Source organism: Danio rerio, chromosome 16, assembly GCF_049306965.1.
Source record: "Danio rerio strain Tuebingen ecotype United States chromosome 16, GRCz12tu, whole genome shotgun sequence".
Lineage (NCBI taxonomy): Eukaryota > Metazoa > Chordata > Actinopteri > Cypriniformes > Danionidae > Danio > Danio rerio.
Window position 1 is genome coordinate 11,220,999 of NC_133191.1, and position 17,870 is coordinate 11,238,868.

Genomic DNA, 17,870 nt, shown 5'->3' on the forward strand with positions numbered 1-17,870 from the left:
AGCCCAATTACAGGCACGAGTCACTGACCGAAAAATGCCTCCGGGTCCCCGACCCTCTAATCGATATCAACGCGACCAGCAGAGCTGTCTTCAGGGACAGAAAATACTGAGTCGAGGATCGAAGGGATCTGACGCAGCTTGTGTAGCGAGGGCGAGATCCTAAGAGGGCATGAGAGGGGGCGGGGTGGATTAATTCGCTTAACGCCCCTGAGGAACCGGATGATGAGGTTATGCGTTCCCACGGTGCTGCCAGCCACCGCGTTATGAGAGCGGAGATGGCAGCCACGTAACCTTGAGTGTGGAGGGCGACAGCCTGCTCTCCAACTTCTCTCGGCGTAAAGAAAGCACAACGCTGATCTGGCAAATTACGGGGGTCTTCTCAGCGAGAGACACACCATTCAGTGAATAGACTTCACGTCAGGGCATAGGCGCGCTCGGGGAGGGGGCTCTAGCCCGAGTGACGGTATTAGCCACCGCAATCGGAGGTTACCTAAGTCTTCCTCGCGTCTAAAAATCTCTTCAAAGATCGGCGAGGGTGCCAGGTGGTGCCCTGTCCCTGAGAGAGTAGGTGCTCTCTCGAAGGGACTGCCAGGGGAGGGCTATCGCGAGGGAGAGCTCTGACATCCAGGTCCGGTTGAGCCAGAGGGGCGCAACCAGCAACCTGTTCCTCGTCCTCCCTGACCATGCACAGTAACTGCGCGAGCAGGCTCACTGGGGGAAACGCGTATTGCGCGTGCCCCGAGGCCAGCTGTAAGCCAGTGCATCCGTGCCGAGAGCACTCGGTCAGGGAAAGAACAACTGGCAATGAGCGATCTCGGGGGAAGCAACAGATCGATCTGGGCTTCCCCGAATCGCGCCCATATCAGCTGAACAGACTCGGGGTGGAGTCTCCATTCTCCAGGACGCAAGGCTGCCGTGAGAGCGCATCGGCTGCACGGTTGAGCTTGCCTGAATATGAATGGCGTGCAGCGATTTCAGCCGCGGATGACTCCAGAGGAGCAGACGGCGGGCGAGCTGAGACATGCGGCGAGAGCGCATACCCCCTATACGGCTGATATACGCCACCGCCGCCGTACTGTCCGTCCTGACCAGCACGTGTTGCCGCTCCAACACCGGAAAAAAACGGTGGAGAGCGGGGAACACTGCCAACAGCTCCAGGCGATATGCCAATGCAACTGGGTACCTTTCCACAGGTCCGCAGCCGCATGCCCGCAACGCACAGCCCCCCAGCCCGTGTTGGAAGCGTCTGCTGAAACGACAACAAGACTGGACGCCTGTTCTAGAGACACCCAGGCCTGTAGGAACGAGGGGTCGCTCCAAGGGCTGAGGGCGCGGCGACACAGCGCAGTAACAGAGACTCGGTGTGCGCGCGCGTGCCATGCGCGTCTGGGGACTCGATCGTGAAGCCAGTGCTGAAGTGGTCTCATATAGAATAATCCGAGCGGCATGAAGCGGCTGCGGATGCCATATGCCCCAGGAGCCTCTGAAATTGTTTCAGTGGGACCACTATTTTACTGTCGAGCTCTCTCAGACAGTACAGCATCAGCTGAGCGCGCTCTCCGGAGAGGCGCGCTGCCATGGTGACCGAGTCCAGCTCCAGCCCGAGAGAAGAGATCCTCTGCACGGGGGCGAGTTTGCTCTTTTCTCGGTTGACCTGAAACCCCCACAGGTGGAAGTGCCAGAGCACTTTGTCTCTGTGCATAATCAACTCTGTGCATAATCAAAAGAGAGGGCAATTCAGCCAGTCGTAAGAAATTGAGTATGCAGATGCCCGCGAGCCGAAGGGGCGCTGAGGCACCCTCCGCGGGCTTGGTGAGGACCCGCGGAGACAGAGAGAGCCCGAAGGGGAGGGCTTTGTATTGCCAAGCTCGACCTTCAAACGCAAACCGCAGAAACTGTCGGTGGCGAGGAAGAGTGGAGACATGGAAATACGCGTCCATCAGGTCTAATGCTGCAGACCAACCCAGAGGACGAACGCACCGGAGGATGCGCTTCTGCGTGAGCATTCTGAACGGCAGCTTGTGCAGGCAGCGGTTCAAAACGCGCAGATCTAGGATTGGCCGTGACCCACCGCTCTTTTTGGGCACGATGAAGCGTGGGCTGTAAAACCCGCTCTCCATCTCGGCTGGAGGGAGCGGCTCGATTGCATCCTTCGCCAGGAGGACAGCAATCTCCTCTCGCAAGACAGGGGCGGACAGGGGGCTGACCCTGGTGAATACACACCCGTGACTTGGGGGGCCGTTTCGCGAACTGAATCGCATAGCCGAGTCTGATTGTGCGTATGAGCCACCGCGAAGAGCTGGCCCGCGCTAACCAGGCAGGCAGAGCTCTCGCTAATGGACTCATCGCTACAATCGCTGACGTACCAGCAGTGGGGCAGCGCGGAGTGGGTGTGCTGATCCGGGAAGCTCGCGGGTCCCACGGAAAAGCTGGAGGTGAGATATTTGCTCTCACTCCAAACCCGAGCTCCGGAGGGGAGGCTCGAGGGGTGGGAGAAAGGAGACCGTCCTCCCAGCGCTCGTGAGCCACTGGCGAAACGCACCGAATCTGCAAGCTAGAAAGCATAGCGTCCCAGACTGGCAGATTTCGGGCTGTCACATCTGGGGAAGTGAAAAGTGCCCTTTCATAATGTTTTCATGGCAGTAAAAAGTGCCGTTGGAAATGGGGCCCCGCCCTCCAGCGGGGAAAGAGCAAGTTCCCTCTTCTCCAGATGGCCTGTCCCAGGGGCGCTTCGCGGTCCGTTGCCGGACTTAGCGGCGTTCTGGGCAGGGGGGCTGCCTGCTTCCGAGGTGCCCGACGCGCTCGCTTCGCCTTAGGCGTGTGCGGGGGCGGAGCAGCTCTCGTAGGCGGGCGCCTTCGGCGAGGAGCAGGTATGAATGGCACGGCGGGCGGAGCGGGCTACGGACCGCCGATAAGACATCACCCACCAACTGCTCTCTCACCGCCTTGAATTCCTGGGTGAATTCACAGACAGTGTCGCCGAACCTGGCTGGGGATATGGGGAAGTCAAGAAAGCGGACTTTGTCGACTTTGCGCATATCAGCCAGGGGTGGCGCTCCTGGACCACTAATGTGGACATCGTCCTCCCCAACGCACACGCAGCGGACTCAGTAGTCCGAAGAGCTAAGTCGGCGGCGGTGCGAAGCTCGTAAGCCTGGGTTGGACCCACCCTCGTGCAGCTCGGCCAGCGCCTGCGCTTGGTAGCGCTGGTAGGTGGCTATCGCATGCAAGGCGGAAGCAGCCTGGCCCGCAGCTATGTAAGCTCTAGCTCCGAGGGAGGTAGATAACTTACAGGCTTTGGATGGGAGACGAGGCGGACCCCGCCAAGAAGAGGCGCCGCGCGGATTTACCGCCATCGCGCACTCAACCTGAGGAATCGCCACATATCCCCTGGCTGTTTCACCGTCAAGAGTGGTTAGGGTGGAGGAACACGCAGCACGAGCAGAAAAAAGTGCTTTACAAGACCGCGTGAGCCTACTGTGCACCTCCGGGAAGAAGGGAACGCCCCTCTAGTCGGTCCGGCCGCGGAGCTGGGGGATAAACCATCTCCAACCCACGGCCGAAGCAGCCCGGGAAAGCACGGCTAACATGTCCGTTTCAGGATCCGTAGTGACAGCGCTCACCAGCCCGAAGGGGGCGAGCGGGTCTGGATCATCATCGGACAATGAAAGCCCACCCTCCGATGCCGCGGTGGACATCTGGTCTCCGGTGTCATCGGGCGTAAGGGCTACCATCTGTTAGACGGATCGCTTCCTCCGCCCGAAGCTTGGATGGAGCGCTTAGAGGAGCGGGAGGTCCGCGGGCCCGTGGGCGACGGATTATCTCTCGCTGAAACCCTCAGATCTGCCCGAGTGCCCGCTGCAGAGCAGGGGACAACTGGGGTGGTTCGCCTTTTTGCAAAGGCTAACCGCGATCTTGCGCAACAGTCATGGCATCGCGATGACGACATGAACTGCCCGCGAGCAGCGCATTAACATGCTGGACCCCCAGACATGTAACACAGTGCCCGCGCCCATCATCCGAGGACAGGAAACCACCGCATCCAGAAACGCACAGTCGGAGCGCCGTCCTGATAAGGACGTGCTGCACGACTGTGTTGCTCTTTCTGTGAAGTTTGCAACTTTATACGCACCGCTCTGGAGGACCGGACCCAAAGAACGCCAGGCAAGGGAGAAACCCAGCTCGACCGTCTGCCACTGCGTGTACACACTCTGGACCGGGAGAATGCTCTCGTTCGCTCAGAATCGCTGGTCACAGCAGGAGGAACCCTCATCGACTCGATCAGAAAGTCTCTGAAGCGAAAAGGATAGCGTCTGCTGCGCCAGGTGAGCTTATATACTCAGTTGATTGCTTATGCCGCTCACCTGCGCAGGCTTGCGCTGCCAATTCATTCTTAATTGGCCCGTTCAATACTCTTTCAGACGAGTAGCTTCTGAACCGAACCTCCCCTAATGCGTGGATTTTACAATCAAATCCACTTATAGTGCTGAAGTTCCCCCCGAAGGGGAACCACTGTTACCCTAATTACTTTATCATAATTAGCCCAGTTAAGCCTTTTAATTGCACACTTCAACTACATATAATAGTTTTAATATATAATATAAATCATTGAGGTTAGGTTTTTAAGATCCTAACTTTGTGGACGGTTTTAGGTTCTTTTACATTACTGTAGATGTAAACAATAGATACAAATTTACAAAAACACTACAATTAAGATGTTTATTTTTTTACTTGTTTATTTTTATTTATTTATTCACATGTTTGATCTCAATATTTGATCTGAAAGTCGGAAAATTTTCCTGACAAATATAAATAATTCATTCATTTTCTTGTCTGCTTAGTCACTTTATTAATCCGGGGTCGCCACAGTGGAATGAACCACCAACTTATCCAGCAAGTTTTTACTCAGCGGATGCCCTCCCAGCCACAACCTCTGGGAAACATTCACACACACATTCACTCACACTCTTATACACATACTGTACAGACAATTTAGCCTACCCAATTCACCTGTACCGCATGTCTTTGGACTGTGGGGGAAACCGGAGCACAACGAAGGCAGGGAGAACATGCAAACTCCACACAGAAACGCCAACTGAACCGAGGTTGGAACCAGCGACCCAGTGACCTTCTTGATGAGGCGAACGTGCTACCCACTGCGCCACTGCCTCGCCCAAACATAAATAATATTTGTTAATATTTTATTTCTTTACAAAAGGATGTTTTTTAATGATTTGAGATGATACACTATCTAACACTTCCAAAAAAAGCATGGCAAAATGTTCTTTACTATAGTTAAAAAATGTTGAAAGCAACAAAAATTAAAATAAGTTTAATACCGACAATAATTTTTTGCATGTCCACGCAGTTTTCTGAACCTGTACAATGTAGCGAACAATTGGGTCGTGTCTATTTCAAACAGCAAATCCCTGCTTCCTGCTTCAGACACTTCACAGTCACACATCACAACACACACTCACACACCAGTCCTGTTTTGCTTTCTCTGCATTGTTTAGGGCTCCTACGGGGTGATTCATGCCCCGATGTGGACGTGTGAGGTCGGAAAAAAGCCGTGTGAGCAAAGTCGTCCTCGTTCTGTATTTTTCTGCTGGAGGCTTGTGTTGTTGATATACAGTAGAGATACGGAGTGACACGAGGGTTTGAGAGAGGACTCGTGAGCGACTCTTTCCAGCAACCCCAGCACTTTCCAGTGGCACAACTCTCCCCCTCTTTTCACCTCTATCACAGCATCTGCTTAGTTTTTCATCTCTGCTGCCTTCCCACTCTCAGCCTCTTCACCCGTCTCCGCACTTCAGCCCACCGGTCCACAGCCCTTCACTTCCTCCTTTGTCCTGCTTAACTTTAGCCTTTCGAGTCGACTGTACATCGTTGTAAATGTGGCGGGTTTGACCCGCTCGACACTTCTGCTCTCTGGGTCAGGAAGTGGGCACAGAGGGGGTGGAGGTGTGGGTGGGCACAGCGTGGAGAGGAGGTGACGGAGGGAGGAGTGAAGGAGGAGTGGAGAGTTCCCCCCCCCTCGTTATCAGTTTGTTCCTCCTCCTTGGCCGCACACTGACAGAGTCAAGAGAAGTGGAGAAAGTGAGGCAGCGAAATAGAGAGTGTGTGTATGCATGTGTGCGAGAGCAAGCCATCACTCACTGAGAGACTGCACACTTCTTCAGCAACATGACAAAGACCGGGCCCGTTGCATCCATGGATTACTCCCATATGTGGTTTCCAGGTATGTGTCTTGTGTGGTTGCCAGGTTGGGCAGTGTTGTTGATTGATTCATTTGAAATGCAGGTCATCAGTGAAAGGCGGTCAGCGTAGAGAAACCTAAAGAGTGAGCGGTGCAATGTATATAATATATAATGTGTCGTGATTTCTGGTGTGTGTTTTCGCTGAGAAATAATATCGTGCTTTGCAAAAGGACTTTTTTCAAATTTATTTCTGAGGACTGAACTGTAAAATAGTTTTGTTCAAATAAAAGACATGTATTTGCTATCTCTTTGTACACTCTAAAAGGTGTTACGACTCAAGTCTGAGTAAAATATGGACTAACTTTTTTTTTTCAATGCAACCCAGACACCATATTTTGGCCAAATTTGAGTTGAAACTAATTAAAAAACTTATTTAGAGTCTACACTGAAGCAATTAGATTTACAAAAAGCATTAACACAAGCATGCTCTCTAAAAATTGCTGGGTTATTAGGGTAAATTTGAACAAACCCAATGTTGGGTTATTTTATTATTATCATTATTATTATTATTATTATTTTGATTAAATTTAAAACAAAATTTTAAACCCAACTGTTTGGTTTGTCTACGTTTGACCCAACATTGGGTTAAATCAACCCACAGTATTTTTTTTTTTAGAGTGAGAGTTGTTTTTTAGAGTAGCTGAGGTGTTCTAATATATTTTGGAGCTGTTGTGAATTTTTATTTTGTGCTATGAGCACAGATTTAGGTGCTTCAGGTTGTCATACGATTTTTGATGCACTGATTTCTGAGACCACACAAGTGGATTTAAGTTTATATGTGGGCCAGCATATACAATAATTACGTCCGTGCTCTTGAGCCCCTTCAGAGTTTGTGATGATCATCCTGCAGTTTCAGTATAACACTATGATTGTGTTTTCCTGCACGCTACGCTATTTATTTCTCTTGCTAATGAGATTAGTTAAGTGTAATAGTATGACACTTCCACAGTGTTCTTCATTGCGAGATTGATGCTTTTTATAGTCAATTTTAATTTATCACTTTCAGTTGTGGTATATTGTACAAATCATTGCAAAATAGGGCTCAGATTTTACTTTTACATGATTGTTTAGAGTAATGTCTTAATACTTATTGCATCACAAGCTATTGAACTTTTTTTATTTTACTTCACAGATATTTTTTGCTTGTTTGTTTTATAATTCAACAGCCCATAGTCATTTATCACACAACAAGGCATTGTTCAAATGTTGCATTTCAAGACATTTGTTAAATTCGTACCTTTAATACACTGTTGTGAATATGACATTTTTTACATATTTGTTTTTATCTCAATCCTCTGTGACTAAATCCAAAATTCCAACCTTTTAGAGCCGGCAACAGAGTCTTTAGCCATAAATGGTAGACTTATGAAAATATTAGTGATTAAACTATTAATTATTAAGAGACATGTTTCTATTTATAGGAAATGTGAAGTTGAAATCTCAAGAACAGTGCATTTTTACTGCGCCTGTGAAAAAAGGAAGGCCAGACTTTTTTTTTTTTTTTATAAAACTGATAGAGCAGTGCTGCTTTTGTATGGAAGGTAAAGCAAGTAAGAGAGTTTGGGCTTTTTACACATGATAAAATTTTATTTTATTTATAACTTTTATCCTGCTGTTTAAATTCACCAGATTTGTCAATGTCTTGAGCTGACGGCTGTAAAAACTTACAATAATAATCTGGTGCAGTGATATAGAACTGTAATGTGGTCAAGACCTCCTGAAAATGCTTCAGCTGTGTGTTTCATTGAAAATAACTGCACGTCTTAGAATGTTCATCAGCAAATCAGAATTAAGCAACCTGTAGTATAGGGGGCACCCAATAAATATCTAGAAGTATAAATTATTACTATATATAACATCGTTTTCTACCACATTTTGTATGGTGAGAGTTAGACAAAAACAATTTTAACCAAATTAAATATTATTTAATATTCAATCAATTATAATATTATTATAATGTAATGTTATGTAATAATAATAATAATAATAATAATATTAATAATAATAATATCACCAAAAAATAATCGATCATGGAGCAGTCCAGCAGTCAAATTTATGAAAAAAAAAATTTTTTGTTTAATTGATTTTTAAATGTAAATTCATTTTAAGACAACTAATCATTTAAAATGTTAAAATTGCATTGACTTAAAATGTCGAAAAGAAGATTGAGTGATGTAAAAAAAACAGCAATATAAAATATTAAATAAAAGTTGAAAGGACCCTATGGCTGGAATTGCTTAGGGCCCCAAAATCCCTAAATCCGCCCCTGAGTACCAGACAAAAACCCCTGTTTCCATGTCCTAAAATTATTCTGTAAAAATGATTAGTTATTTTACTTTTAAAAAGCGAGTAAAGCTGTTGTCTTAAAAGTGACAAGTTGACTTTACATTTAAATAATTTAGGAACCTATTGTAACATGCAATTGTTATGTTGGCTTAACTTAATTTTTGTAATTATGTACATAGTGCATGTACTTAATCATTTTAAAGCTACCGGTTTACTCCCTTTTGAATTAAACTAAACACTTTTTACAGTGTAGAAGCCACATTTTCGCTGACATTAATTTGTGGTGTTTTTTTTTCATAAACCCGAAACTGGGTTATTATGATGCTATTTTGCGTATCGAAGCTTTTGCTGGTTCATCACTTTTCAGTACTGAAGGGATGATGAAATACTATTTATTGACTGGAAGTGGGGGGAACCACTGGGAATCCCACTGTGTGAAGTTCTTCATGGGGTTTCCCTATTCCTCTCTCGTCTTAACTACAACTTCGATCTACAGTGAACCCTTCTGCAGCTTTACATGCTAAATTATCAAATAGGTGTTTAGTCTTACAGTTATTTATTAATGGGGCAGCACGGTGGCTCAGTGGTTAGCACTGTTGCCTCACAGCAAGAAGGTTGCTGGTTTCAGTCCCGGCTGAGCCAGCTGGCCATGTTCTCCTCGTGTTCACGTGGGTTTCCTCCGGATGCTCCAGTTTCCCCCACAATTCAAAGAATTGTGCTATAAGTGAATTGGGTAAGCTAAATTGTCCTTAGTGTATGAGTGTGTGTGAGAAATTAGTGTGTTTGGGTGTTTCCCAGAACTGGGTTGCAGCTGAAAGGGTATCCACTGCTTAAAACATATACTGGAATAGTTGGTGGTTCCTTCCGCTGTGGTGACCTCTGAAATAGAAACTAAGCCGAAGGAAAATGAATGAATGAGTTATCTGTAACTAGTGTCCGTCAAAACAAATGACAATTCACATTTAGAACATATGAGCATTCAAAATATGCCGTCTCTCACTTCCACCAATATAGATCAACGATTTTGATGACATCACCATGTACTTCAGCTCCCCTTCAGATCTTCTGACCAATCAGATGCATTCTAGAAGTGTCCTATCCATTATAAAGATGTTAAATCAACGGCTGGTGTTGGTCTCTCGCTCACACATTTACTATGGCTGTCACGGTGATGAACATATGTAGTCTACTGTATAATAGACAGGAAATGTAAACATAGTATGGCCATGCATCAGTGTATGGCAAACCTCTGCTCCAACATCAGACACAACATCACAGAGAGAATCACACATGTTGAGTCAGCACAGATAACAATACCTGTCTCACTCATCTGCATCCAACTTGTGTTTTAAAACATAACAGACTAGTATAAACCTCGCAATCCATGATAAATCCTCTGCATTTACACACTTATCAAACAGAACATCATCATAGAACAATTTAAGGGGGAACTATTATGCAAAATTCTTTTTTATAAGTGGTTTAAGCATAGCTGTGTGGCCAAAGTGTATGAATATAGTCACGCTTTAGTGATAAAAATTAATTCACTCAGTTTTAAATATTCACACTTGACAAACTCTCTACAGTAACACTTTGATTGACATTCTCCTTTTCTACATGTCATCTGAGGGGGAAAGCCCCGCCCATGAGTTATCTAAACAGCCCTGAGTGAGAAGCAGCCATCCGCCATTATTCACCTGCTCAAGATATTTTCAGCGACTGAGAGACATTAACTGAGGCATAGACGCTTGCAGCTCCGCTCTCTTCTGAAAAGAGCACAATCTCATTTGAATTTAAAGCAACAGTCAAAGGGGCAGTTTGATAGAGCTGTAAAACGTTATTTGTGCGGTATTTTGAGATGAAACTTAACACACGCTCTAGGGACATCCGAGACTTATTTTACATTTTGTAAAAAGAGGCATAATAGGCCCCCTTTAAAGAGTTGTTAACAAAACAGGACGAATTACTTAACCACCCATGACAATCAATACATTAGATAATATTAATAATTTAAAGACTTTTGAGCGGGATTAATATCCCACTTTTAATAATACACTGTAGTATCCTTGTGCTTAGAGCATTGACACACATGCAGCACTATGATGCTCAAGGTGACTCAAGTCGATTCCTGGCTTAAGGCTTTTGCCGATCCTTCCTCTCTCTCTGCTCCTACACTTTCCTGTCTAAACTCTCCACTGTCCTGCCCCATTAAAGGGGAAAATCCCCTAATAAATAAATTCAGATATTAATATAATTGTAAACATGTTTCCTTCCTACACTGAAAAAAGAAATCCTTGTTGTGTTAAATTTTTTAGTTGAATCAAATGAACCTCTTGAGTCATTTAAACTTATATCAAACTGACTAACGGCTCATGTAACTTATAAAATTAAGTTGAAACGTGATTAACTCACAATTAACTAAAAACTTATGTTGATATGACTAATTGATCATATACTGTTTTACAGTCTGTACTGTGAATAATTGTAAACTGACTTTCCCAGAATTCCCTGCATGACACTCTTTGTTTTTGTAATAGTTTTGACAATAACGCGGTTATCGATTTTGTTAACTAGAGTTTTATGTTACATTTTATGCTGATAAATAATGTTTATGGCATTACTTTAGTGCCGCGTGCTACCATGATGATGTTTGGTACACTCAAAACACTACTTATTTAAAATGAGTTGAAACAACACAATTCTTGAGTTTTTTGGGGGACAACTTAATGGTTTTATGTTCAATTCACTTTAATTTGTAAAAAAAAAAAAAAAAAAGATCAACTTGTGTTGAGACAAGATAAAGAAATTATGTGAAATCCAATAGGGCTGGGCAGTTCAGCGAAAAGTAATCAAAATCGACAATTAGAATCTACAATCAATCACATTTTTTGAGGTAAATTTTTTAATCACTTTCCCTACCATGTGTGAAGTCACCCGCTCTGTTAAGGCAGATTTAAAGTTCTGCGTCGAACGCACAAGTGTGGTCCAGTGCCGCTTTCGCACGGTCGCATACCTCTTGAAAAATGTAACTACACATTGCACATTTGCACTATATTGATGATTATTGAAAGCTGCACTAAAGAAGCCTTGAGACGGCATATTTTGTATTAAAATCAAATTAACATTGACATTAAAATGTTTGTTACAGAAGATGCAAAAAATGCACTGTTTAAAATATTATTGTATACTATATTTTAAGTGAAGCTGCTTTGACACAATCTACATTGTTAAAGTGCTATACAAATAAAGGTGAATTGAATTAAATGATATACAAGAGTTATTTTATTTGGCTTATTTTCTACTTTTAATATGAAAAACATTGAAAATAATTGATATTGTTTCCAAGGATGCAAGTTATTTATTTATCACCTGCTATATGTGGTGTTTTTGTCTGTTCATAGGGTGAAATGTGATGTTAATAATCCTTCAAGTGGTTGGTATAAATGAATAAAATATGATCGTTTAGAGTACATTTAGAAATTCTTTGACTGTCATTTTACCAGTAAGGTTCTGGCAATCTTCTTTTTGCAGTGTGGCTTTTAATGAACTGTGTAGAACTGAGAGTTTGTATGGTATGAGTGTGTGAGAACCCTTCATTTGCTGTGAACAGGTTAAAAACCACATTGAGAATAACCTGCATTATCAGAACGTTTATCTGACCTTTCAAACATTATACGTTGATAGTAACGTCAGCAATTAATTGAATATATGCTTTTTATTAACTGATTCATCCAAATAATTCTGTTAAAACAATCCAGCATTTTTATTAGTTCAGAGATTCCCTCTTGTCATAACATGGAAAATTCTGCAAATCCACCGTAAATACAAACGTCTAGATAGTTGTACACAGATGTGTTCTGTAAGGACAAAAGTCATGAGTTCAATTGAATTCAAGCTTGGTTTTATGACTATAAGTCATTAACAAAAGGTTAGAAGGATGTGGCAAGGGTAAAATGAGGCAAAGTGACTCATTGTCGTGCGATATAAGAAAGGAAACGTGTTGGTTAAAATGAAGCACACCTCTCAGCTTTATACCTCAAAATTAAAATATCATTGGCAATTACAATAATTTAGCTTGGAAATAATTTCCAGTATGAGCAGGCAGTGTAAGCATGCTCAGTTTATAATAAGACCATGGCAATACAGAAGTTATGAATTGGAGAAGTTCAGAGTATAATAAGAAATGGAACTGTGCGTGTCAGCTACTCTACTGTATGTGGACTGTATATTATAAAGCAGCACTTACATTAATGCGTGTGTGATGTGTGTTTGTGTGTGCGAGCATGTGTATTAATAGCCGGCCCGACAGCAAGGGTTTGGTTTAACACATTGTGTTTGCCCCAGCTTGAGGGGAAACAGAGAGGGAAGTGAGACATTAACACCATAACCATAAGGCACTTTTTCAAATGAATGATGAACTGCGCATTCACTTCATATAAAACAACCTCATGTTCTTGATCGATACACTTTATAGGATGTATATGGTATCAAACAAGTTCATTTGTGAGGATCATTCACTGAAAGCAAACTGATAACACATCTTTGACCTTGTGTGCTTCGAATCAATGAAATACTGTATGTCTGATTAGCTTTATCATTCGGATGATTCGGTCTTACTCAAAATAATCAGAACCCACGTGTGACACAAACTGAAAATATTCTCCAACATTCAGAGCAGGCGTTCTGTGGCTCCCCAAAGGGCCTCCAGTGGGACTTTCCTTCTCTTTCTTCCTTTGAGAAACCACTATGGCTTGGCGGACCCCAGATTTGACCGTCTGAGGAAGTCGGCAATTCTTCAGCTTTTTGGCGGCTTTTACACGAGTGTCACAATCGATACTAGCGAAGCTGGTTTCCTGTGTAACTTTCTCTGGGATTATTCACAGACTATTGTTTATTTTCAAGTTAAAAACTCGTGCTGCCCCCTGCAGGGGTGTGATGTTAATTATCCACGTCTGGCAAAGGCCTCGTTGTGTTGCATGAAGTTGGCAGGAATGAAATATTGATGAAAGGAATAGTGAAGGAGTGAGAAATGAAGGATGAAGTGTGAATGTTGAGGGCGAGAGAGATATGGGTCCGACGAGATAGTGGTGTATGCAGGTGGGTGATATTATTAGTCAGTCGTTGGCTTTATTTGCATTTTTAACAAAAGGGAAGTGAGTGTGTGTATGTGTGTGTGTGTGTACGTGTGCAGTTATGCATGTCTATATGAGAGATTCTGTTATTTGCTAGCAATGTCTGAAGCTGTTTTGCAACAGATAGTGCTGTGAAATGCACTGTCGAAAAATAAACTCAACTGGATTGAAGCCATTGGTAATATTTGTGTATTTTGTTCATTGCATTCTGATTTAATGTTGATATTTTCGTTGTGTGCTGTATATACATTAGGGATGAGCAGAACTTTATCTTAATGTGTAGTGATTTTTGACATTTTTGAAGGAGTTTGGCTGAGTTTAGCTTCACATGCTCTGGTTGTCTCGGGCGAGGGATTGGGACAGTCCCACTGGCTCGGTTACAGTTAAATATAAAGTGACACGTCTGTGGTGACGTGATATCACTGTTTGCTGAATCGGTCACGTCTCCACTTGAATGAAAAATGAAGGGATGTATAGACAAAGCTGCTATTTTATTAGCAAAATGTGTGCATTTGTGTCATTTCTATTCCAAATACATCATATTTGGGTTTATTGAATGTCCATACATCATTTGCATCATCATCATCTTAGATTATAATGATTATAATACATCTTGCTTTTCCATTGTGAAATGTTATATGTGAATGATGTGTATGATATTTGAATGTATGATTGTAATTTATGAAAACAAAATGTGTGAGGAGAAATGCATTGGTGTGTATCTACACATTCAAAAATGCTTTTTGCTGCTTGTTCAAACTAATTATTTAAAATGAGATGAATGAACACAATTCATGTTTGAATGAACACAATTTTTTCGGGGGGTGGGGGGAGGGGGGCAACTTAATTTTTTTTGTTGAATTCATTTAAATTTGTAAAAACAATTAAGTTACCGTAACTTAATCAATTTGTGTTGGGACAACTTTTATAGTGCAGATAATGATTGATATCGTCTCTTTTGATCAGACATCAGAATGTCAAAGCCAGTAGAAGTTGAGAATCCAGCGGCAGATTCTCCAATGGAGAGCACAGGTACAGTACAGAGCTACATCTTATTAGACGTATGTTATATTTCTGTATGTCTGTATCTGAATTCGAGGGGAAAAAACAAACCCAGTCTGATCAGACATTTACCTATTTACCTGCCCAGATAATATTTCCAATGGCTAATATAAGTAGTACAATTATAAAATGATATAAAAACTTTTTAAAAAGATTATTATCAACCAACAATAAATTCATTATATTTTAATACAATATACACTATACTGTAATATAAAAATGAATAATAAATGTATTTATTAATTCCATTAATATTCATTAGTAAATGCAATATTACGAACAATAAACAAGTTATTGTTTATATATATATATATATATATATATATATATATATATATATATATATATATATATATATATATATAAATATAAGCAATGTATTGTTAGTAATATTGCATTAACTAATAAAAATTAATTAGTTCTTTTTATAAACTGTTGTATCAATGTTGTAACTAAGTCAAACTACTTTAAATTGGCTAAATTGTACATTATTTTCTCTCACTGTTTGTCAGACTCAGAAAGAAATGGCTCAGATTCAAATAATCAGGTAAGGAACTGGTAACAGTGTTGATCTACATCTGAATTTGACATGATTAAGAAACTGATCATGTTATTTGTGCTTCCCTCCAACAGGTTCAGCCAATGAAAATCAACCCTTTCTCCATTTCACCCACATTAAGCAGCAGCATCAAGGTGAGTCAGTGTGTTTGAAAACAGATATGATTTTCACACAGCTCTACCTGTATCTTTTATGGGTTATTATTACCAATTTAAAATCATTTTATGGTCAGAATTAGCTTTCACTTTTGCATTTTTACTCCGGGATTGTCATGCCCTAAACTAGACTCATTGGTCTAACCTGAGCACAACTAAAATCACAATAATGTAGGTAGCGCATTATTGTTTATGTAACAAACTAATGTAACTACTTTATTTTATTTATTTATCTATTTATTTACTTATTTAATTTGCTTTACCTCATGTTGTACTATTATTACCATTATTACTTTACTTACGTATGTATATGAATGTATATATATATTGAATGTATATATATATATATATACATATTTTTCTTTTTATTTATTTAATTTCTTTTTTTTCACTCTGTCATCTGTTATATGTTTTACAAGTTTATAAAAGTGTTTAAGAAAAAAGCAGAAATTGGAAGTTTTTATATAACAAATGCTCTACACTTGTGTTCAATAAAGTTTACAAAAAAATGTATTATAGATTTGAATATATATATATATATATATATATATATATATATATATATATATATATATATATATATATATATATATATATATATATACATATATATATATATATATATATATATATATATATATATATATATATATATATATATATATATATATATATATATATATATATATATTCAAATCTATAATTTTTTTCGTAAACTTTATTTATTGGACACAAGTGCAGAGCATTTGTTATATAAAAACTTCCAATTTCTGCTATAAATGTTTATATAATATGTAAAAGTATGTGTTTATATATATATTATGTTTTATATATAATGTATATGTTTCATATGTATGTATGTATATATATATATATATATATATATATATATATATATATATATATATATATATATATATGAAACATTATATACAATATATATAAAACATTATATACATTATATAAATCAAAATACCTTGAAATCTTTTCAGATCAACATTTGTTGTTTTATACACTTTTGCTGAGTGCAAATATATATTTCTACATTTACTTAATAATATATATTTTAAAAGAGAGGGATAGTTTACCTAAAAAAAATTTAATTTAGCCACTATCTACTTTAAATGATTCCAAACCTTTATGAGTTGCGTTTCGGTTAAACGCAAAAGAAATTATCTGAAAAATATTAGAAATCTGTAACCATTGACAATCAAGAGTAGAAAAGACAAATACAATGAAAGTCAATAGTTACTATTTTTCAGCATGTTTGTGTTCAACAGAATAAAGAAGCTTAAACACGTCTCTGACAAGTTAATGATGACAGAATTTTCAGTTTTGGGTGAACTATCATAATAATGGTTAAACCAAATTTGATTAAATTTCTTTTTCTCATTAAAAACGAAATTCATCTTTTTCTCTCCCCATTTTAATTCTCCCTCACCATGTCTCATGAATTGATCATCAATGTTTCTCTGTGTGTCAGGCGAAAGTGGAGGATTGTGGTGAAATGTCTCCCACCACTGCTACACCCGCTCAGACAGCTCTTACCCACACACAGCTGATGCTGACAGGAGGACAGCTCGCAGGAGTAAGACAAACACACACACACTTTGACATCTGCCTGTGTGGGTTCTTGCTTGCACTTGCTTGCTTCAGATGTGCGTTCTTTCATCCACTTTTCTAACTCTTATTTTCACCATATTTTTCCTCTCTGCTGCTCTTTTTCTCTCTCTATCTCTCTCTAGTTGACTGCACTTTTGCCTGCACAGCAGCAGCTGCTCTTACAGCAGGCGCAGCTCCTCGCTGCAGCTGTGCAGCAGTCACATGTGGCCCACGCAGCCAATCAACAGCAGGCCCAACAGCAGGCCCAGCAGCAGGCCAATCAGCAAGCAGCTCAGCAGCAATCACAAGGCCAATCGCAGAGCACACAAGAACAAGCTGCTGCTGCCCCTGTCCCACCTCCTCCTCCTCCTCACCAGCTTCCTCTTTCTCAGCCAATCCAGCTCACTGCCCAGGTACAGCCAATCAAGTACCTGATGTTCTAATAAAAGGGACAATGTTAAGTACTTATTTTTCAAATGCACTTGACTAAAAGTACACCAAATATATTTAGTAACCAATCATTTCACTATTAAAACCTAGTCATATGCTAATAACTTCAACTAGTAATTAATGACAGTTCAAGTGTACAAACAAGTGCATACTATACAGCTTAGCTTATAAATATATTGTAGAACTTTTGAATCAGTGAGTTGTTCACTGGAGACTCACTGTGATCAAATCATTTGAATTGGTGAATCAATAACTAGACAATTGCTCTGGGGTGCCTTTCCGAAAACCATCGTTAACTAACTAAGGTTTAGCAAGTTAAGTCATAACAAACATCGTTCGTTGATTTGGCGTTTCCCAAATCCGT

The 17,870-nt window shown here is 40.9% G+C and overlaps 1 protein-coding gene across 50 annotated transcripts in view; it reads left to right on the forward strand.

Annotated features, from left to right (window-relative positions):
- pou2f2b (POU class 2 homeobox 2b) overlaps positions 1 to 17,870 on the forward strand; it is a 138,631-nt gene that overhangs the window by 100,279 nt on the left and 20,482 nt on the right. For 31 of the 50 annotated variants that reach the window (XM_073925042.1, XM_073925057.1, XM_073925050.1 and 28 more), the window contains 5 exon segments: positions 14,645 to 14,710; positions 15,253 to 15,287; positions 15,374 to 15,433; positions 16,938 to 17,042; positions 17,200 to 17,469. In XM_073925042.1, coding sequence (XP_073781143.1) covers positions 14,645 to 14,710; positions 15,253 to 15,287; positions 15,374 to 15,433; positions 16,938 to 17,042; positions 17,200 to 17,469 — 536 coding nt within the window. 50 annotated transcript variants of the gene reach the window in all.